We start from the raw sequence: 24,000 nt of genomic DNA on the forward strand, positions 1-24,000 counted from the left end.
TTCATCTCTCCAGTTTTATCCCCCTCCCAACAAAAATAGTATTTGTTTTCTGCCACTAATGGATATGCATTATACAGACAGACATTCTAATTTTGTGCTTTTCCACATTCTCATTTTCCTCCCTCGTAAATTCTTGTTTCTTTTGTTTGGGTGGGGGGGGGGGTCCTGTCCTGCATATGTTTTGCTCCCTCTGATTCAATATCACACAAGTTTATGTATGATGTACAAACCTGCAGTTTAAAGCTGCATGAAGATATACTGGACATAATCCTGTGTGATATTGGATCAACTACTAGAGAGAGCAAAACATGTTCAGAAGTGGAAAACCCACAAGAAATAGGAACTTACAAGCAAGGAAAATGAGAGTGCGGAAAAGCCCATTCAAAGGCTCTTCTTCCTGTTAAGAACCACCGTTCTTCTATAACTCACCATGGATGCAGGGGAAGTTTTGAAGTCTTACTTATTAGAGTAATTCAGTTATAGGCAAGCATTCCTTCTGCCATCTCTTTGTATCTAGTCAGTCTTGAACCAAGACAGGCTTTTACGTGGGTCAGACAAACCATCCTAACACTGTTGAAGAAAAAGAACAAATGTAACTTTGTATAAGCAATCATTGGTTACAGGAAAAAAGCAAAGAGCATTTCTAACAACTTCTGAACAAAGGAAAATAAAGCATGCAGCATCCTCACTCACTCTAAAATTTACCATCTGTGATGACAATCTAAGCATAAAAATGTGATCAGCGGGTTTCTTTCAAATTATTTAGTTCTCTGTCAATTTTTCCATCCATACTTGCCCTCTTTCATCAAAGTCAAGTTCACCCCATATTCCCTCAAATTAAAAAGTGCCCCCCCCCCCAGTTCTTCTAATCCCTTACAAAGGACAGAGCTCTTTCTTCTGAAAAACCTCTCTGACCCAGCCAATCCGACTGGATTGAAAATTACTAGTCCAGGATGTCCCTTTATATTCCACTGATTTTGAGCAGCTCCATCTGTCACAGGGAAACTTCTTTTATTCCATTGGTTATCTCACATCAACACATGAATCGGCATCCTGCTAGCCTGGAACACTGATAACTAGATAAAGGAACTCAATCTGCAACCTGTTACCTACCTGGAAGTTGATTTTAGCTTAACCTCTGCACACTCATGAAGTGCATATTCAACAATTACCGTGCAAAGTGGAATTTCTTCACGCAGATACCTGGGATAACGTGTCATTTCTGCACACAGAATGCATATATTTGGAAGGTTATTTGAAAGCTAGGTACATCGATATATGCCTGATTATGACTCTGGCTTCTTAAGGGGGAGGGGGTATTATTCACGATCGTATTTTTAATAGAAGAGGTATACAATTACCGTACTACTTTTTATCACGCTGAAGGTTTCAACAACATACACAGCAAAGGAAATTCAGGGGCTAAAAATGTGCAAGCCGTTTATTTTGAACCATTCAAATCGAGGTGGTCAACTTGCTGTCAGTGCAGCTCACTTGTATCGCCCCCAGGCGCCTGATAAAATCCAAAGAGAATCCTAGCGTTCAGCAACTGACAGTTGTATCCCTAATAGCTGTAATGAACTCACTCTGAACAGAGGTGGTGGTGGGGGGAAGAATCCTGTATGGTGCTCAGTGCCCTACAAGTTGCCCACCCATTAATAACATGTATTGCTTCTTCTTCTTTTTTCCCTCTAGAAAGCTTTTATGTTGTGTGTATTCTTTTAAGTACCTAAAATGTTGGTGTCAAAGGAAATTAATATCCTGGCTGGCTTGTGTTTTTCTCTGAGGCAGATATTGATGAGTGTGCAGAGGGGATCATTGAATGTCACAACCATTCACGCTGTGTTAACCTCCCAGGGTGGTACCACTGTGAGTGCAGAAGCGGTTTCCATGACAATGGAACCTATTCACTTTCCGGGGAGTCCTGTATTGGTAAGCAAAGATCAGCTGAGAAGTTATGTTATTGTTCTGCATGGTGTCGTAAACTGACTACTAGACAGCCTTTCATGACCAATGACAATATTTAATGCTGAAATTAGAATGTAACCAACCATTCATTTAAACTCAGCACTGCTCTGTGTAATATAGTTCAGATATTATTACAAGAGACATGAGCCATCAAATCTCTTAATGGTAATATAGAAAATGGACATTTGGAGGTCACAATGGTGATTTGCTTTCCTTTGCTGTTTTCAGTGGATCACTTGGGACAATACAAATCTTGTATATACTGTTTTATGCTTGATAACCTACAAGACATAAAACATTAGATGTCCAGTTGCTTGGCTTACAGTTTTAGTGTAAAGGTTTGGAAATACGTTTAATCATAAATTGGAAATATTTGGGGTTTCCCCCCCTACTGTCAGGATTGATTTAATTTTTCTTTATTTTTAAACGTTCTTACACCTCAACACATGTTTCTCCAAGCAGTAAAAACCTCAGTAAGGCCAGTTTTCTTCTAAAGAAAGACAGAATGCACTTTGTTCTGCTGTTATCTTTTGTGAAACTTTTGATCGAGTTGCAGTGCAAATGGAGCTGTGCTGCATAAATTTATTTCCTGCCTCCCATTGCTGTCTTCTGTTCCCCATAAATTGTTCCCCCAGGGTCAGTGGGCCCCCAGAAACATCGTGGGGGTAGAGGTGAGAGGTTGCTATGAGAGGGGAGAAGACTTCCTGTCTCCTGCTGTTCTTCATGCTCTGTTACCTGCTCAGCTCAGCTTATTGCTTACATCCCACTACCATTTGCTGCGCTTACCTTTGACATCTAACAAGGCCTGTGTCAGATTGAACTGTTTGGATGGAGGCCAGCCAAGAAGAGAGATGAGAAACCTCATGCACGCCGACAGTTGAAAAGCCCACCTGTTTTTGCACATTCTCTCTCTCCCTCAGCCAACTCTCTCCACACCGGGGAGGGGTAAATGATGGAAGCCACAGCTATTTTGGCCAGGGATTGGGGCAACTGCAAGTAGTAATGCAACATTTGGACCAGTCTTACTTGGATAATCTGAAACTGTTAGTAGACAATGGAGGTGCAACTGTGGACCCAGGCTAGGCTTGGCCACCTGATAGGCAGAGGTGGCTTGGATTGAGGCTTGGGCCACTGGCATGCAGGAACAGTTGCCACCACAGAAAGCTTCTATGGCTGAACCAGTTTAAACTCTGCTGGAGTGGCGGCTGCTGCTTTCCAGGTGCCCAGGAACTGGGATGGAAAGGCTTGAAACAACCTTGCCAGCCAGGTTGGAATGTGTTCTTCTGTTTGTGTACCTAGAGGGGTATGTGCATTGTGTGTATGGCTTGAGTATTCTTGTGTGCCTGTATGTGTCCTGTGTGAAGGGTTTCGTATGTGGTGTCGTGGTTAAGAGTGGTGGACTCTAATCTGGAGAACCGGGTTTGATTCCCCACTCCTCCACATGAATGGCGGAGACTAATCTGGTGAACTGGATTTGTTTCCCCACTCCTACACACGAAGCCAGCTGGGTGACCTTGGGCTAGTCACAGCTCTCTCAGCCCCACCTACCTCACAGGGTGTCTGTTGTGGGGAGGGGAAGGGAAGGTGATTGTAAGCCGGTTTGAGTCTCCCTTAAGTGGTAGAGAAAGTCGGCATATAAAAACCAACTCTTCTTCTTCTTCTTCTTCTTCTATGTGTTGGAGGGGGAAAATTTTGGATAGCTATGAGGTAGGTTCTATTTGTATACTGCCATATGCATGGAATAGTTGGGGTTTATGCATTTATTATGTGTGTGTGAGTGTAAGGAACTCTCTGTGTGTATGTGTGTGACTGCAGTATGTACCGTATTTTTCGCTCCATAAGACACACTTTTTTCCTCCTCAAAAGTGAGGGGAAATGTGGGTGCGTCTTATGGAGTGAATGTGCGTCTTATGGACCCTAGCCCAGTCCATAAGATGCACATTCTAGCTTGGAAGGAAGGCGGGCGGGGCGCACAGAGCCGGCTGGGCGCGCCAGAAGAACACGAGCTGGCGTTCCCCACCCCGAAGGCCAGCTGGGAGGCGGGCAGGCCCACTCTGTGCGCCCCCGCCTCCCAGCTGGCCATCGGGGCAGGGAACGCCGGCTCGCGTCATTCTGGCGTGCCCAGCTCTGTGCGCCCCGTGTGCCAGAACGACGCAAGCCGGCGTTCCTTGCCCCGACGGCCAGCTGGGAAGCGGGGGGCGGCGCCTCCCAGCTGGCCTTCGGGGCGGGGAACGCCGGCTCACGTCGTTCTGGCGTGCCCAGCTCTGTGCGCCCCGCCCATCAGAATGACGCGAGCCGGCGTTCCCCGCCCCGACGCAGCACATGCGGCGAGCAGAAAAGAAGGAGGCGAACTTACCGCGCCGGCTTGGCTCGCTCCCGGAGAAGGAACCAGACAGGGGGATCACCTCTCTACTCTGCCCACGACAGGAGCCGCAACAACAGGTCCCACTGGATGCGCCCAAATTGGCCTCCCCCCCAAAACGCCCCAAACCCCGCAGCCGGTGCGGGGAGGAACAATAGGCGCACCATCCTCCTCCGCTCACAGTCCCAGCTTCGTCAACTCCCAGGAGCCGCTGATTGGGAGAACAAGAAGCTGCTCTTTCAACTCTGGGCCAGGAAGGAGAAGGCGCCACGTCCAGCCCAGAGACAGCCGTGCTGCGCTCCTGTGCCGGCTTCTCCGCCTCGTGCCTTTGGAGCACAGCACCAGCACCCTTCCTTCCCTCGCTCCAGCAGCCAATGCCCAAGGTGAGCCATCCTCTCCAAGCAGCGCCGAACTCAGGCGAACTCTGTGCTGGGGTGATGGTGCGCGTGCCCACATAGAGGGCTCTGAGTGCCCCCTCTGGCACACGTGCCATAGGTTCACCATCACTGCTCTAGGCTGATCCTGCATTAAGCAGTGGGTTGGACTAGATGGCCTGTATGGCGTCTTCCAACTCTATGATTCGATGAGTTCTATTTCCTGCAAATGGCCAGGGAGGACCTGGCAACCATAGATCAAGGTCTGGCCTGGGATATTGTTTCTTTGAATAGCAATCTCCCCCCTCTTTTCAAGCCACCAACATGAAGTGTGGGGCCCAAGGCAGTACTCTGCCACGGATCAGCAGGCAAGATGGAAAAGGTTGTGCTCCTTACTTGAGGGAGATAGTGGCTCTGTTGGTATTCAGCAAGTGCTGTCTGGCCTACTGCATGCAATGCCCATGTCGGGAATTGACACCAACGTATTACAGAAGTTGCAGCCAGGCAATATCCAGTGACAGGTAGTGGTCAAGGAAGGGACTGATTAATTTCTAAAATGAAATGAGCCACGGCTAGTTTCCTTGGATATCATGAGCTTTCTCAGAAAGACCTGATATCCCTAATCCTGGATATGGTTAAGTTGCAATGAAGAAGAATAGTCTGCTGATGCATGTTCCGTAACAACTTTAGCACTGAAAACTTGACCTATGTTTAAGGCACAGTCCTTTTTTTGCTTGTATTATTTATGCTTCCTCCAAGCACTTAACCAGTCAATTTGAGATCTAAATACCATTCCTCCTAGTCATCCTAGGCTACTTACTAAACTAATTCTTTCATGTGCTTCTGTCCCACTGTTCATATCTTCCAATCTGAGAAAACATCCCCTTGAGATCATCCTAAATTTCATTCTGGAATCACTTTATTCCATCACAGCAAAATCTGTGTCACTCTGCAACAACAGGACTGAGTCTGCCTGCTCAAAACAGCTAGGTTTGGGCATATATATTGAGTCTATATATTTGTTTATGTTCACGTAACAAGGCAGAATGGCAGATAGAATGTTTACACTACCTTATTTGTTTAAAGCATTTATATCCTACCATCCCATCCCATAGGGATCTACATGGCAGCTCTGATATATGTTTCTGTAAAAGGGATATAATTCTCTGTTACATTTTATCAGCTGGTTAAAATGTTTTTGGAAAGGTCTTCTATCAGATATTAGATAAATTCCATTTTATTTAATTAAGCACTTGCTAAGCTCATCCCTTCTCTGATCTCCTGTGTTAAAATGGAATGTCTGTGGATTGTGATTCTGTGATCGTGCTGAGAAACTAAATAGAAACAGAAGACAAGTGGTTGGCACAGCTTATGGATGTCATGAGAAAATTAATTTAAACATTAATCACAGAAAGCAGTTTCACCAAGAATTAGGTATATGCCCAGTATGTACAAACGTTGTTCATTGAAGTCTCGTCTTTTGAAAATAATAGCAAGCCAATCACCATTTTTAATTGGGGATGACAATGGACACCAGGCAGTTGGTGTTACCAGATGACCGAGTTTGTTCCTCGCTGGACCCACACTTTCTTCTCGCAAAGCTATGCACCAGCAGTCTCCAAGCTCAAAGCAAGAAGCTTGTGAGTCCCCGCCCCTTGAAATGCCGCTTTGTAATTGGCTGTAGTGCTTAGAAGTCCCTCCCCGCCCCCAGAAACCCAAGTGCCTGGTCAAAAGCATTTTAAAAACCAAAAACAAAATGAAGCTCCCTAAAATGAATGGGGGGGGGGGTGGAGAGAAAGTGAAGCCTCATTTCTAAATGGCTCTCTTCTGCTCAGAAAGAACTCCCAGGAAGCAGGAAGCATTTGAATAGCCACCTCTTGACAAGCTTTGTAATTGGCTATAATTCTTTCTGTGAGAGAAACATCCCTCCCCCAAGCTTCCTTGTCCTGCGCTTTGCCTTATGCATGGGGATTTCAAGCAGGCTGAGCTCAGGGGAGATGGAAGAAGTGGGTTAATGGAGGGATGGGTAGGGCTGCCAACCTCCAGGTACCAGCTGGAGATCACCTGCTATTACAACTGATCTCCAGCGGATAGAGATCAGTTCACCTCGAGAAAATGGTAGGTTATTATCCTGCTAGCCCTGATCATTCATCACAGCCAGAAAGTTGCTAACTTCCAGAGCGGCACTGAATAGGGACTGAATAGTGCCTTTGATTAGGGAGTATCAGAGTTCTCGTGGGAACCAGGCTTCTTTCTCTTGCAACAGCCTCTTAATTTCGTGGCTTTAATATCAATGAGAGTGGGGGGGGGGGCTACATGCAACCTCCCTAGCTATGGGTGTGCTGGGGGTATCATTGGTCAGCATGGACTCATATGCACTTAAGTTACTTCACCACTCCTCCTGCTCTGGGAGTCTTTCAGATTCTTATTTTTCCTTTTTAACAAGGTAAAGAATATATTTTTATAATTTATTAAAAAAAACTAAAACTAAAGGCTGCTTCAGATTTTGAGGAACCTGGGAAAGATTACCAGCACTGGCCTCATCCCTAAGAACACTGTCTTTTTTGCTTGTGTGCTCACATATGCACTCGCAGTTCCTCCAAGAAAGTGAGGGGAATGAGGCCCTGTGGTGACCTAAAGATAGAGCATCATGGTTTGATGTAGGGAAAAGGGCTGGAAGACCCCTCCCTCAAGGTGGGAAGGAGAGGCCTTTGGTTGCAACCAACGGTAGAATGGTTTTGGGGAGGTGCTACTGAATACGTTGTTATACCCTGGTAAGATTTTGCAGGCTGAGGAATTGTGAAACAAAGAAATAAAACTCTGAAAGAAAGTTAACCCTTTTCCTGAAGTAGTGATGCTGATCTCTTTAGGGATACTGCTGGACGCTCAAAGAAACATAGCAACAACTGATTCCAGGGCTCAGCTAGCTGTATACTACTGGAAACACCACCATACTTTAAATGAAATTGGAACAACATGAACTAATGTGAGGATCCAATCTGAAAGCTAATAAACAAAAATACTCCCTTGAAAACAGCACAAATCCTTAAAACATGCACTGTTGTTTGACAATAAAGAAATAAGAAGGGGTTTATATACTGGTACTTGTATTGTTGTTGATACGTATTACTAGTGCAATCTGGACTGGCAAAGATATTTTTTCTAAGTTGTCTATTGAAACAATTTAAAGCAGAACTATCCAGCTGGAACATAGCTTGTACTTTGGGAATTCAGAAAAAATGTTCTTTTAAATGCAAAAAAAATGTGCTACAATTGGCATTTTAAAATAGAATTTTAGAAGATTTAGTAACCAGCCATTCAAGCTTTTTGTACTCTATCCTGAACTGACAGTTGCTGTAAGGCAATGCATGTCTAAAAAAGCCACAGTAGTGGATTTCACAGGCATGATTATGTCAAAATGACAAATTTCACAACGTTTCATAGGTTTAATAGATAATACTCCACATGAAAGTCATTCATGCTTTAAGATATTATTGGATGTTTAACATTTTCCCAACGTCTCATTATTTGCAAGCAAAGCTATCTGACCTAAACCAGAAATACCCTACAGGTGCTAAAGTTTTAGTGGATCTTCCATTCCTGACTTTCTCAACAGTATTTAAAGCTGACTGTCCACCTTGTTCAGGAGAGCCAGTGTGGTGTAGTGGTTAAGAGAAGTTGTTTGGAGCGGTGGATTCTAATCTGGAGAACCAGGTTTGATTCTCCACTCCTCCACATGAGCGGCAGACTCTAATCTGGTGAACCGGGTTGGTTTCCCCACTCCTGCACATGAGGCTAGCTGGGTGACCTTGGGCTAGTCACAGTTCTCTTAGAGCTCTCTCAGCCCCATCTACCTCACAGGGTGTCCGTTGTGGGGAGGGGAAAGGAAGGTGATTGTATGCCGGTTTGATTCTTTAAGTGGTAGAGAAAGTCGGCATATAAAAAACCAACTCTTCTTCTTCTCTTCATCAGTCATATGTGCAATATGCTGCTGTAGTCCAGAATCAAGAACAACTTGTTTCAACCACTTTAAATAAGTTGTAACCCGTGATTTTTCTTCCCTTACATTTCTGTCTTATGAAAGGACTCTTCCACATCAAGATCACTGTATAGAACTCTCTATGAAAGCCAATAAGGGTGTAAAAATGACTTTGCTGTGGCTTTTCTACCTCAGAATTCACTGTGTAACACCTCTGGCCTTAAGCCAGCAGAGCCCCAGTATCTTTCACACCCTGTAGCCAAGAGGGATAGGGAGTGAATAAATGAATGCAGCAGAAGTGTTCCTGTTGAAATCTGGTTCACATGTCAAAGGGCTAGTTCTCTAAAAAGCATTACCAGAAATATTCGTCTTCAAAACAATGTGCCCTCACTTTGACCTGCACTATGATGTGGATGTTCACAAGGCCCAACACTGTGGTCATCAGGTGTAAACTGGAAACGCACTATGAAATTAATGGGGTTGTTTTAATTAAATAGCAGGGCTGAGCCATCTGCTGCCAGAGTCCAGTGCCAAAGAGATTAAACTAGTTTTTACTCTTTATTTATACTGGTCTCTAGCAGGCGTTAGTTTTTAGAAACAGTTATAGCGGTGGTAACACTGAAGCAGATTGTAATGTTTTAAAAGCACTTCCCTTAATTTCTTTTTCAATGTGACAAAAGGGACGACTCAGTGATTGCTTATAATAGCACCGAAACCTTCAGAAATAACCATGGAAAAAGTAAAATATGAATGTTAAGGAAATATTTTTTGATAATTATATAAAATGTACAATTCTAATGATCTGATGATGCAAATTTCATTAAAACAAAATGGAATGTTTCCACTCAGGTGCCTTAATGGCTGTGTAAAAGCTACAGTATGTTTCAGAGTTATTCATGAATAAGTGTGTTACAGCCCATTCCTGAAAAATGGGCCCAAAGCCCTTAGGAGGCCGACTACGGCCTCCACCGGCGCAGGGGCCCACAGCAGAGGCACCCGGAAGGCACACACCGGCGTAAGTGGCCCCAGTGCCCCGACTGCTGCCGCCTCCCGCCATCCTCCGGCTTCTGACACAGGCTGTAGCGGTGAGCCGGGAGGCGTTCTGGTACCCTGGGAGGCATTCCCGGGGCGTAACGGCGCCGGCCACGGGGCAGGGCCGACATTAGTCGGCCTCCCAAGCACTTTCGGGTCGGGAATGCCCCTTTTTATTTTTGTTAAGATACGCCAGCTTTTAACTGGCATATCTCCCGTGCAACCCTATGAGCTGCTGTATCTCCCGTGCAACCCTATAAGCTGGCGTATTAGCTGGTGTATCTCCCGTGCAACCCTATGAGGGTTGCATGGGTTTTTGGTGCCAGACAGAGGTTTCAGCACTGCCACTAGTTTGCCTCCTAAGCCCGGTACAGGCATTCCTTTCATGAATGCACTGTTAAGAACCAAAATTACAGTCTTTATCTGAGCTGCTATGATTAAGTGCTGATCTGCATGCCAGTCTGAATAGTGGTGATGAAGGTGGTGAAGTAGGATCTGTAAGATCTGGGTTCAGATCACCATTCTGCCATGAGATTTTCTGGATGCAAGTGTGGGCCCATTAATTCTCTTTGTAGCTGTTGCTGCTGTGAATGCAGAGACATCCCCTAGTGGCAACAGAGCATTCATGTGCAAACTTTCACCTCATTTTCCTTGCCTCAGCCCTCCATGGGTGTCATCATCTCACGGCCACTAGAGAAAGTTTTTCAGGTTTACATGGAAGCATGTTAAACACGTCATGTGGATGCTCCTGAAAACAGCACTATCAGAAGATTTTATGTAATTCCGAATACTTAGGTAAGCTTAAATGTATTTCTCATATTATGAGATGTATGTGGATTTCACTGTCAGCTGAAATTTCCATTGAATAGAGACTAATGGTGCTAAGGAGTTTTAAACGCCCTTTCCTCTAGCCTGCTCTTGGCCAAACACCTTATGAGTTTGGATAAGAGATTTTGGAACACCAGGAAAGGAAATCGGAACTGATCTGTCATGGCTGTTCTGACAGCTGACCAAATGACAATGTTTGAGCTGGGATTCTTCCATGTTTAGAAGATTTGTTTAGATGTAGGGCTGTTGAAAAAAAATTGGTATAGTTCGGCTTCGGCAAAATTCGGCTCGTTTTTATTTGGGCCGTGCCGAAGTCTGAACTCCCCTGCTTCGGATCCCTGGAAATTCGGGGGGATCTGGAGTTCGGGGGAAAATTCGGCCCCCCGCGCGCCTTCAGGGGGATTCCCTGAAGGCGCGCAGGGGGCCCTTTAAACAAGACCCTCTGCGCTGTCTGCGCAGGCAGCGCAGAGGGTTTCCAGCCCCCCGCCAGCCCTGCCGGGAGTCCCGGCAGGGCTGGGGGGGGGCTTTAAATAGATCTGCGCCTCCCTTGACACTGAGAGACACTGTTCTTCAGTGTTACTCCTCTGAAGATGCCGGCCACAGCTGCTGGCGAAACATCAGGAAAGAAAATACCAAGACCACGGTTACACAGCCCGGATAACCTACGAGAACCAATGAACTCTGACCGTGAAAGCCTTCGACAATATTTTGAACGCCTCTACGGGGAGGAAATATTTCAACAGACCCGGAGATTGGAAACACTTCAGAACAAGAAAGCACATCTACTTTGTTCACTTGACACTGAGAGACACTGTCAGGAAAGAAAATACCAAGACCACGGTTACACAGCCCAGATAACCTACGAGAACCAATGAACTCTGACCGTGAAAGCCTTCGACAAAATTTTAATAATTGTAGTTTATGAATGGTGGAAAGTATTGATTTGTTCTGTTGTGAAGAATATTATATATATACAAGCAATTAATTGTAAGACCTTAAAGTCGATGAACCAGTAGTTGACATTATTCAAAGTATAAAAATGAAGCGTCATATGGTTAATTTTGTATAAGGGGATATAAAGTGATAAAATACAGTATTTTTGTTTACTGGGATACAGATAAAGAACTAGTTATGTTTTAGATAAGGAGCCACATATATGAATCTGATATTGCAATGTTGTGTGTATGATGTTGTTACGTTTGTTTTGTTTGAAATAATAAAAAAATTATTTAAAAAAAATACTGTGAGGAACAGTAGACCATGCAAAGGACCAGCTAGTTAAAACTTGCACCTGTGAATAGAATGCTAATTGACATATAGTGAATCACAGAGACAATGGAAGTTTCCTTGTGACTTTTAATGGAATAATTTCAAACACCAGTAAAGCTTTGTGCTGTCGTAGCACTGCTGAAAGGAAACCAAGGCAGAACAAAACCTCCATGTGGAAACAGCCATAGTAAATTATATAATTGATGACCTAGAGTTATTAACCAACCAGGTGGGGAAAAGTCAGCCTAGCCATTGTTATCATGTGCCCTAAAAATAATGAGCATGGCCATTATTATTTCCCCTGCAGCTTTAACTTTTACCTTAAGAAGGCTTGACCACTGGACCTATCAAAACTGTCTCCAGTGTGGAATTTGGTCTTGTGGAGGGGCCGTGGCTCAGTTTGTAGAGCATCTGCTTGGCATGCAGAAGGTCCCAGGTTCAATCCCCGGCATCTCCAGTTAAAGAGACTAGGCAAGAAGGTGATGTAAAAGACCTCTGCCTGAGACCCTGGAGAGCCGCTGCCAGTCTGAGTAGACAATACTGACTTTGATGGACCAAGGGTCTGATTCAGTATAAGGCAGCTTCATGTGTTCATTTGTCTGCACCCAATTTCCAACCATCTAGCAGGTTGTTGTTTTTTATTTCAAATGTTGGCAGCCCTCAAACTATCCCAACCTAGGAATTCAGCATCAATTGCTGTTCCTATCCTGAGCAGCAAATGTCATTTTCATTCTGGAAATTAAGGGAAAGACGGAGGTAACATTTTATACTGTGAAGCTTTTAAATGTTTTCATTATGTTTAATTCCAAATCCCTTTCCAGGATTAAGCTCTGGAGAAAAGCCAGCCACACACAACACTGACTATCTGGAGCCACTTACAATCCCAACAGTAGTTTTACAGAAAAGGTGACAGACTAAACACAGACTTCTGGTTTCCATCTGAATGTGGCACATGTGTGGTAAATGAGACACCCCGCAAACAGGCAAATTCAATTGGGAAATAGAAGTTATCACTAGAATGTCACTGAGTGTGATCTTCTTGACTGAACCAATATATCTGTTATGTAATGGCTGCCAATATTTATTTCAGTAATACTTCTAAATGTGCAGTCTTAGATAGATATATTTATTTATTTAGAACGTGTTTATGCTGCCTTTCTGCCCAATCAGGCGCCACAAGGCAGGGAACATAAAAAACATTAAAACATTTAAGCAATTAAAATACAGTTAAAATATAACATTCAATTATAAACACATAAACAAATAATTCTAGGGGGGCCCATGACCATTTTTTGGGAATGTGCCAGATGAAACAAAACAGTCTTCACCTGCTGGCAAAAGACACAGGGGAAGACAGATGAATCTCCCTGGGGAGGGATTTCCAAAGTTTTGGTGCCACAACAGAGAAGGCCATCTATATCTGTATAGAGATAGGTAGGTAGGCAGACTGACAGACAGACAGACAGACAGACAGACAGGCCTTTTATACAGGGACATTTTCCTGTTGTCACCCCCGCCAACTGCTTCGGGGCTTCCTTTTGATTATGCATGCCTTTTCCGACCATCAGAGGTCGCCTTGCTCTCCCCTCTGTGTTTCTGCACGTTTTGCCAGTGTTTTCCAAATGCTGTTTTAGCCAGAATCTAGAAATTGTGGGCAAAACACACGGAAATGCATGGGGAGAGCAAGGCAAACTCTTATGGTCAGGAAAGGCATGCATAATCAAAAGGAAGCCCCAAAGCAGTTGGCGGAGGTGACCGTGAGGTAACGTGCCTGCATAAAAGGCCATAGACAGATACACACACAAAACCACAGAATTCTCATAGATAAAGCAGTTGTTTTGAGTTCTAAAGATTTGCATGATTTGCATTTTATGACTTGTGTGGGACCGTGTTTTTTATGCATTCTGTAATTGCAACGCAGGGTTAAAAGGTAAGACACATGCCTACTTTCTTCATAGATTGCATGAGCAGGCTGAAAAAGGGGCTCGGTTTATGCAGCATAAAGTATCAATGTATGAATGTGATGGATGGAACACCTTTGCAAAAATAGCCCTTCTTAGATGAGCAGTCTAAGTAATGTGTATCACCACTGTATGAGATACAGCAAAAATACAGTGTAGACATGTTGTGAGGATGAATTTAACTACTGCCTTCTGGTATTTCACATAGCGCCGGATGCATAAACATTTTTAATGATTAATGAGAACATCTGTAGCATGGTGTGTAACCTTTACATTTCTTTTGCCTAAGGGCGCTCAAAAACAGTAAAGCACTAGAATACAATGCCTGATGTGGATGGACTGCATGGTACAGTAGAGCCCTCTGCAGAATACAATGATGCTAGTGGACAATATTTGGTCATTCCATTCTTTTGAAAGATTGGCCTAACATAATTTTTTGAGAGAAACTATCTGGAGGTGTAGAGTAAAGTGTCACCAATATGCAGGTGACACACTTTTTTTCTTTTTCAGCTAATTCAGGTGAAGTGGTAGATGCTTTGACAAGTTTTTTAAAGATAGTAATTTAGAAAAGACTGGAGTACTGTATACCAATAATGCCCCTAAGCAGGGATTGAGATATCACTCTGACAAAGATGGGATTGAACTTTCCTTTAAAATAGCAAGTTCACAGGCTGAGGCTGCTATTAGACCATTGTCTATGGTGGTAAGTCAGATTCTTTAAAGTACATAAAGCTGGTATTTTTTTTAGTTTTTATTCATAGTAAATTGATTTTAAAGGGAAAAAACTAGTGTGCTGTCAGTATTTCCAAGTCTCTGTTTTGACTATGGATATTTTAAGTACAGCAGCATTAAAAGTTTTCTGGGTAAAACTGCACATCAGTTTCACAATCCCTTTAAAACCATAATAGTGGTTTTAAATTGTGGTTTTAAACTACTAGATCTCATTTTTAGAAGTAGAAAATAAATTGCTTGCAAAGTGACGAGTTGTCTGTGAAAAATTATTTGTCAAAGCAATGTTTATAGTTTTAACTTGTACATACATTTCTGGGAAGCTTGGCATACATTTGTCACATCTGATTATATTGTAATGGCTTAATGTACTGCTGAAGTTCAAATTAGCACTCTAGTAAGGTTCTTTTTATCCTCATCAATGTGACAGTTTATCATGTTTTCTGGCCCTGGCATGATACCTCTTAGAACTACATATTCATGAATCTACTGCAAAGACAGATACCCTGGCTAAATGCAGAATAACGTGGGGAGCAAGCCTGGCTTCAAAAGACTGGCTTAAGTTGTCAGGGAAACGAGGTAAAGGAACCTGCCATGGGATCTGAACTGTTGCTTTCATTGTTGTTCTGTCTTTGGTTGCTATCATAACGGGGAGCTCTTGAAATCACAGAGGCAAATTAATCACAAAGGTAATTAAGCAAAAGGCGAGGAAGCAGTACTCTCTGAGCAATGGTTCCCTTGCCCTTGCACTTCAGGGATGATATATCAATGAGCGAGCCTTACAACACGACACATTCTAAACAAAATTGGTGGGCAAGGCTTGGGGAGGGAAAGAATCTGTTGTTGTCGGGAAACATAGGACTCCTAATTAAGCTTTTAAAATGTCGGTGCTTTTTGGCAGGATCAATCACTGTTCTTGGAGGTTGCACTTATATACACATGGTCATAGCATACTTAGACCCCGTCCCCGTCCCCCATGAGTTCATTTGCTCTTACTCACTTCTTGCTGCCCTGTTCATTGTCTTCTTGTTTTTGTTTTGCTCAGAAACCCTGTGTGAGTGCCATCAATAAATCATCTTGGCCAATCTACTAGAAGGCACGTAAATAAATAAATGAAATGTACATTGGTTGTGCAGAATGATAATAACAGCAGCCGGAGCAAAGGACACTTTTAGGCCGTACGTCTTTTTCAATAAGTACCATAAATAATGCTCAGTATTTCTGAAGCTCAGTATACAAAATGTCTGGCAAAAGAATTAGCAAACAGCATTCACAGAAAAGGAGTGGGAGAGCCATATTTATCTTACTGTTCTCTTGGGATTTAATTTAGTTAATGAGTTTGTCGTGGCAGCAGTCACCTGCTAGCTCAGTGATGAATGAAGACATTCACAAAGGTCCTTTGCTTCTTCCAATGTCATGCTGTTGGCTGTTACAAAATGTTTGTTTCCGATTTATTTCAAAATTACCATTTTTGATGAGAGGGAATCTTTTTGCTAAGCATATCTGCAAATTACATGAGAAACATACTTTATTATTTTTTCATCTAAATTTTGGGCACCAAGTCCTGGACACATTCTTTAATCAAGCTGTAAGTCACTGGAAATTATCCATTGTGATACTGAACACACTTTGATTGTTCAGGTGATTTCACTGGAGCTTTGCTCATGCATAAATTCATTTAAGATTCATGCCAGGAAAATCATGTAGTTTACCCAAGGTGTTTCATATCAATTTTTCTAATTGCAAGTGCAATTAGCATCATGTCTGTTTCTCACTTCTCTATTACTGTGCAAAAAAAAAAAACTTGAAGAACTCTTCAAACAGTTATTTAAATGAGCCTGTCTACTCCCTGTCCCTACTCTACATCCAATTTGATACATCAAATAATATCATTTTTTAAATATTTTTTATTAATTTTTCAAATATATAGTGAATTTAGCATCATTTTCACAACAATTGAAAGTATCAATCTTAAACATATAAAAATTCCATATGTTGTTGCAAATATAAATCAATTAAATATATATTGACTTCCCCACCACCTCCCTCTACCTCAAAATAAAATCGTATATTCTATCGTTTATAGTACTGATCCTAATATTATTCTAAATATCCAAATTACCATTAAATAATTCTATGATATATCTGTTTTCCTTTTTGACCAGTTACAAAGATAGTACATTATGGATCAGATCAAAGAGTAACCTTCCATTTTCCCAAAATGCAATTATTGTTCACAATAATTCTTCCAAGCCAATACATCAAATAATATCCTTAGAGTTTTACAACGCTTTCCTGGTGCATAGATTATCACAGTAACCCTTATAACAGTTTGTAAGGAGAGCCGTTATATTATTATGCCCATATTGCATAAGGTGGATCAAGGCTGAGGGGGCTTACCTAAGGCCACCAAATGTGTTTGTAGCGGAGATGATGTTTCAAGCATATTAACACAGATGAACACATGAAGCTGTCTTATACTGAATCAGACCCTTGGTCCATCAAAGTCAGTATTGTCTACTCAGACTGGCAGCGGCTCTCCAGGGTCTCAGGCAGAGATCTTTCACATCACCTGTTTGCCTGGTCCCTTTAAATGGAGACGCCAGAGATTGAACCTGGGACCATCTGCATGCCAAGCAGATGCTCTATAAACTAAACCATGCCCCCTCCCCACATTTCATTCTCTTTGCTATGATGCAGCACCAGCTTCTAAAGAACTCATGCTGCAACCCAATGCACACTTATTGGAAGGCAAGCTCCACTGAACACAGTGCTATATCCAAGTAAATATGGCCATGGTGGCAGTGATAAAAGAAATCTTCCTCAAGACACCTTAATGATAAATGTTCCACTGACTCATTCATCCATATTTTATGTACACAACACTTGGGTTTTGATACACGTTGACATTGCACTCCAAAGCAAACTTCACATGAGAGAATGGTAAGCCCCTTAACCAATTAAATAAATTAATGCAATTCCAATTTTGGATACTACAGAACAATCAAACATCTTCCCTGGAAATTATGAATGGAGGAGATATAAAAATATGTGTTGGTACACTATCCTGAATGAATTCAGAGAAGTAGCTAGATGGAATAATTCTGAGAACTCTTTTCTCCATGGCCATACATATCTTTTCTCCATATCTTCGTTGGGCTGTGGCTCAGTGGTAGAGACTCTGTTTGGCATGCAGAAGGTCCCAGGTTCAATCCCCGGCATCTCCAGTTAAAAGGACCAGCAAGTAGGTGATGTGAAAGACCTGTGCCTGAGAACCTGGAGAGCCTCTGCCGGTCTGAGTAGACAATACTGATTTTGATGGACCAAGGGTCTGATTCAGTATAAGGCAGCCTCATGTGTTCAATAACGGGGTTTTAAAGGGTTCTCGGAGCTCAGTGGGACCGGTGCTTTTCAACCTGTTCATCAATGACCTGGAGTTGGGGTTAAACAGTGAAGTAGCCAAGTTTGCAGATGACACAAAATTATTTAGGGTGGTAAAAACAAAATCAGACTTTGAAGAGCTCCAGAAGCATACTGGAAGAATGGGCATTAACATGGCAAATGAGATTCAATGTGAGTAAGTGTAAAGTGATGCATATTGGGGCAAAAAATCCCAACTTCACATATACACTGATGAAATCTGTGCTGGCAGTGACAGACCAAGAAAGGAATCTTGGGGTGGTAATGGATAGCTCAATGAAGATGTCAACCCAGTGTGTGGCTGCTGTAAAAAAGGCAAATTCCATGCTGGCCATAATTAGACAAGGAATAGAGAATAAAACTGCTGATATCATACTGCCCTTATATAAATCTATGGTGAGACCATACTTGGAATACTGTGTACAGTTCTGGTCACCACACCTAAAAAAGGATATTACAGAGCTTGAGAAGGTGCAGAAAAGAGCAACCAAAATGATTAGGGGACTAGAACAACTGTCCTATGGGGAGCGGTTAAGACGCTTAGGGCTGTTTAGCTTGGAAAGAGGGCGGCTGAGGGGAGACATGATAGAGGTCTATAAAATTATGCATGGTTTGGAGAGAGTGGCCAGGGAGAAGTGTTTCTCCCTCTCCCATAATACTAGAACACGGGGTCATCTGCTAAAGCTGGAGGGTGAGAGATTCAAAACAGATAAAAGGAAGTATTTTTTTCACACAACGCATAGTTAAATTGTGGAACTCCCTGCCCCAGGATGTGGTGATGACTGCCAGCTTGGAGGGCTTTAAGAGGGGAGTGGACATATTCATGGAGGAGAGGGGTATTCATGGCTATTAGTTAGAATGGATACTAGTCATGCTGCATACCTATTCTCTCTAGTATCAGAGGAGCATGCCTATTATTCTGGGTGGGGTGGAACACAGGCAGGATGCTGCTTCACTTGTCTTGTTTGTGGCTTCCTAGAGGCACCTGGTTGGCCACTGTGTGAACAGACTGCTATACTGGATGGGCCTTGGTCTGTACAAGCAGGGCCTTTCTTATGTTCTTATGTCTCTCCTCAACCTTCTCTTCTCCAAACTAAACAAACCCAACTCCCTAAGTCTCTCCTCATAGGGCATGGATTCCAGACCTTTGACCATTTTGGTTGCCCTCCTCTGGTCACGCTCCAACTTATCAACATCCTTCTTAAATTGTGGAGCCCAAAACTGGACACAGTATTCCAAGTGAGGTCTGATCAATGCAGAATAGAGTGGTAGTATTACATCCCTTGATCTAGACACAATACTTCTATTGATGCAGCCCAGAATCGCATTGGCCTTCTTAGCCGCCATATCACACTGTTGACTCATGTTCAGTTTGTGGTCCACTAAGACTCCCAGATCTCTTTCGCATGTACTGTTGTCAAGCCAACTATCTCCCATTCTGTACCTGTGCCTTATGTTGTTTCTACCTAGGTGAAGTACTTTACACTTCTCCCTTCTGAAATCCATTTTATTGCTTATGGCCCTATGTTGCATACAGGCAGGTCTGAGTCTCAGCTTTCCACACAGCAATGTATTGGTGCTGAAGGAAGCAGAGCCTGATGCGTATTTTACCGGGAGGGGGCGGGAGGGGGCGGCAGCTCCTCAATAAGCACAGAAACAGTACACTCACCATTCAGGAACAAGGTCACACACAGACATGAGCTCCTCACCCTTAAGGCCTTGGCTGCAGGCCACGGCTTTCTTCGAAGCTCAACAACACGGCAAACAGGACTCCAAATGAAGCTTCTCAAGATAAGGGTTAGAAGAGATAAATCTCAGACGAGGTTGTCAGAGACAGCCGGCATGCAATAACATTTGCTCCCACAAGGCACTTAACGGTCAGTCTTGCTTATATTGTCTTCGTGACTCTCCAGGTGTTTCAGCTCAACTGTCGGCTTCAGATTCCTCCTGCGCCAACTTACATTTTTTGTCCAAAAGCCGGGCCGACTTTCTCCTTTGCTGCAGTGCCATTCTACCTTTTACTCTTCTTCTCTCCACTGGTGGAGGAGACCCTGAAGGTGAAAGGCTTTCTCTTCCCTGTTCCTGTTCTCTTGTTTCAGACGGCCAGTCTTCTGGCTCAGAGGCCCCGTCTTGCTGTTCCAGTGTTATCTCTTCAGAGGGAGTGAGGGCTTGTTCTGCCGCCTCCTCTTCTTCTGAAGAGTAACTCTCAGGCTGACTCACGACACCCAGCTCTCCAGTCTATCGAGGTCATTCTGAACTCTGACCCTATCCTCCGGGGTATTAACTACCCCCCTAACTTGGTGTCATCTGCAAATTTGATTAGCATGCTCTCTATTCCATCATCCAATTCATTTATAAAAATATTAAATAGTACCGGTCCCAGGACAGACCCTTGTGGCACCCCACTGGTCACTCCTCTCCAGGTTGAAGTTGTGCCATTAATAAGCACCCTTTGTGTCTGGTTGGTCAACCAATTACCAATCCACCTAACAGTAGCAATGTCCAGCCCACATTTTACTAGCTTTGTTTCAAGAAGATCATGGGGGACTTTATCAAAGGCTTTACTGAAATCAAGGTACACTACATCTACAGAATTTCCTTCATCTACCATACTTGTCACTCTTTCAAAAAAAGATATGAGATTAGTTTGGCATGACCTGTTTTTGAGAAACCCATGTTGACTGTCAGTGATCACGGCATTTCTTTCTAAGTGCTTACAGACCGTCTGTTTAATTATCTGCTCTAGTATTTCACCTGGTATTGATGTCAGGCTGACTGGGCGATAATTGTTTGGGATTTCTTCCCCCCCCCTTTTAAAGATGGGGACCACATTTGCCCTCCTCCAATCTGCTGGAACTTCTCCTGTTCTCCATGAATTCTCAAAGATTATTGCCAGTGGTTCTGAAATCACTTCAGCCAGTTCTTTTAACACCCCTGGATGCAGTTCGTCCGGCCCCGGAGACTTGAATTCATTGAGAGTATAGTCGGGTACTCCCGTACTATTTCAGTGTCTGTACTATGCTGTAATTCCCCTATTGCATCCTCTGCTCCATTATTCCCAGATTGAGCACTATTCCTTTTTGGGAGAAGACTGATACAAAAAAGGAGTTAAGTAATTCTGCCTTTTCTGCCTCCCCTGTTAATAACTCACCGTCCTCTCCACGCAATGACCCAATCGTTACCTTCATCTTCCTTTTGATATGGACATAACCAAAAACCTGGCTTCCCTGGCTAGCCGGAGCTCATTCTGCACTTTAGCCTTCCTGACTTTCTCCCTACATGTGCTGGCTACTTGTTTGAATTCCTCTTTGTTGATTTCTCCCTTTTTCCATTTCTTGTACATGCCCTTCTTAAATCCTATCTCAACCAAAAGTTCTTTAGTCATCCACCCTGGTTTCTTCAAACTTCTACTTTTTTTTCTCCTTGTGAGAATTGATTGAAATTGCACCTTCAATATCTCCCTTTTAAGAATTTCCCATCCTTCATGTACTCCCTTCTCATTCAATATTCTCACCCACGGGATCACACTCAGTAGTTTCCTAAATTTATTGAAATCAGCTTTCTTAAAGTCTAGAGTACATGTTTGACTATTTCTTGCTTCTCCTTTCTGCTGTATAACAAACTCCAGGAGAACATGGTCACTCCCTCCTAAAGATCCCACTCCTTCTACCCCATAAACCAAGTCGTCATTATTGGTTAAGATCAGATCCAAAATGGCTGTTCCCCTTGTCGCTTCTTCCACTTTTTGTATTATGAAGTTGTCTGCAAGGGAAGTGAGGAATTTGTTGGACCTAGTTGTTTTGGCAGTTAGCCTTCCAGCAGATGTCAGGATAATTGAAATCTCCCATTACTACTACATCTTTCTTTTTTGAATCATTTATTTTTCCAAACAGCTGATTTGGACATCGCCCATTCAATGGAACACGCTATTTATGTTTTCTCAACAGAAAGTATTTGAAACTTAGTAAATAGGCTGCCTTTTGCGCTTTGGATATATGTAAAATAGATTAAGTTGGCTTTTGGAGTGCAAACAGGTCTGTTGTACTGAGAATATGAATAATGTTGGTTTCCGTAATTGCTAACATCTGGCTTCTCATAAATCTGTTAAATTGAATGGAAGCAAAATTAGAGCCTGTGTCACAAGTAAAGCAATTACATAGAACTTTGTCAGCAATATGACCCTATCCTCATCTGTGAAATTCTTTTAGTTTTCAGCCATGAAATCTAGTTCTCTAATCTACACTTTAATCCCGCTATGTATCATGTCTGGCATAGAGTGAAGCTTTAACTTAGCTGGGAGGTAATGTTTGCATCTTATTAATGTAAAAACTCCGAAGCGAGGCTATAGCTATACTTCTACAACGATTTAGCATAAAATAAATGAAGGACTACTCAGAAGATAAGCAGAGAAAAGAAATGTAAAACTAACCTTTTTACTATCAAAATATCCTTCCCCTCAGTTGTCATACAGTTATGTCTTTTTCCTTGTCGTGATCTGCTCTTGCCTTATGCATAGGATGAAATGAGGTCTGGTTTTTAAGCACTGCCTTTTCACTGATATCTTCCACATGGGTTATCTTCCCTGAGGTCAACGCTTTTAGGAAACAGTTTTTTTCCTCCTTCTTTCCCACAGCATCAGGTTCTTTTGTACACCTCCAGTGGTTTCTCTGGCTTTCCTTCAATCTTTCCCAAACCTACTTTTTCCAAAGTTTTGGGGAAAATTGCAGTAAAGTATGTATGGCTGGTGTGTAGATGAGAAAATGTTGTCTGGCTCACATGGCATCCATTTTCCCTGACCCTGTACCTGTGGCATCCATTTCCTCCCTGAACCACCATGGGGTCTTAAAAAAAATGGCAATAGTATATCATTATATCTGTATACTGATACAACAATAGATGAAGCAGGTTCTCTGAATTATCAGGTTTTTTTTAAAGCAAGTATCTAGTGCCTTCCTTTAAGAAAATATAAGAAAATCTTCTCAAAGGAAGAGGATAGAGACTTCCTTTTTTAAAGATGAGAGGTGAGACTCCAGAGAACCTCATACACCGTTACAACGATATAGTGATACAATGATATTCTAGTGCCATTTAGGGTTGCCAGGTCCCTCTTCGCCACCGACGGGAGGTTTTTGGGGTGGAGCCTGAGGAGGGCAGGGTTTGGGGTGGGACTTCAATGCCATAGAGTCCAATTGCCAAAGTGGCCATTTTCTCCAGGTGAACTGATCTCTATCAGCTGGAAATCAGTTGTAATAGCAGGAGATCTCCGGCTACTACCTGGCAGTTGGCAACCCTAGGAATTGGGGCAGTGAGACTGCAGAGAAACCTGCCATGGGGATGACTTGTTGTCTCTGCACTTTACCTGCAGACACACTAGCAACAGGGAAACCACAAAATCCCATCCCAGTGTGGGAGGCACCGAAATATACAGTGCCCCTTTCAAGCTGCCTGTGTCACTAAATGAAAAACTGAGAGAAAAGTAATGGTATTAAAGAATGTGCGCGTTGACATTCCTTAAAATGATGGTTAAATCATTTCTTGTCAGAAGTGAGGCAGCAAAATTATTAGGGTTGCCAGCTCCGGGTTGGGAAAAACTTGGAGATTTTGGGGGCGGAGCCTGAGGAGGGCAGGGTTTGAGGAGGGAACTTCAATGCCATAGAGTCCAATTGCCAAAGCGGCCGTTTTCTCCAGGTGACCTGAGATCAGCTAGAGATCAGTTGTTAACAGCATATAAAAACCAACTCTTCTTCTTTATTCCACAAGTGCTGTAATTGGATTGGCCTTAATTTGTCAGCAACATTTAAATAAAAGCACTGAGTATTATGAGCTGGCTCCTGTTCTGTACAATTTTGTTGGGTTAAATTTATTTGTTTGTTTTTGAGAGCCAGTGTGGTGTAGTGGTTAAAGTGTCGGACTAGAATTTAGGAAATCCAGGTTTGAAGCCCCACTCTGCCATGGAAGCTCAGTGGGTGACATTGGGCCAATCACACATTCTAAGGCTAACCTACCTCATAGGGTTGTTGGGAGGATAAAATGGAGGCGAGGAGAATGATGTAAGCTTTGTGTCTTCATTGGGGGAAA

At 42.9% G+C, this 24,000-nt stretch overlaps 1 protein-coding gene across 1 annotated transcript in view; it reads left to right on the forward strand.

The window, feature by feature from the left end:
• The window catches only part of NELL1 (neural EGFL like 1), a 560,206-nt gene that overhangs the window by 503,491 nt on the left and 32,715 nt on the right, over nucleotides 1-24,000 (forward strand). Inside the window, exon 16 of the mRNA XM_056851927.1 lies at nucleotides 1,792-1,932. Within this exon, the coding sequence (XP_056707905.1) occupies nucleotides 1,792-1,932 (141 nt within the window). The remainder of the gene's footprint in view (nucleotides 1-1,791; nucleotides 1,933-24,000) is intronic.

Source organism: Euleptes europaea, chromosome 6, assembly GCF_029931775.1.
Source record: "Euleptes europaea isolate rEulEur1 chromosome 6, rEulEur1.hap1, whole genome shotgun sequence".
NCBI classification, from domain to species: Eukaryota; Metazoa; Chordata; class Lepidosauria; order Squamata; family Sphaerodactylidae; genus Euleptes; species Euleptes europaea.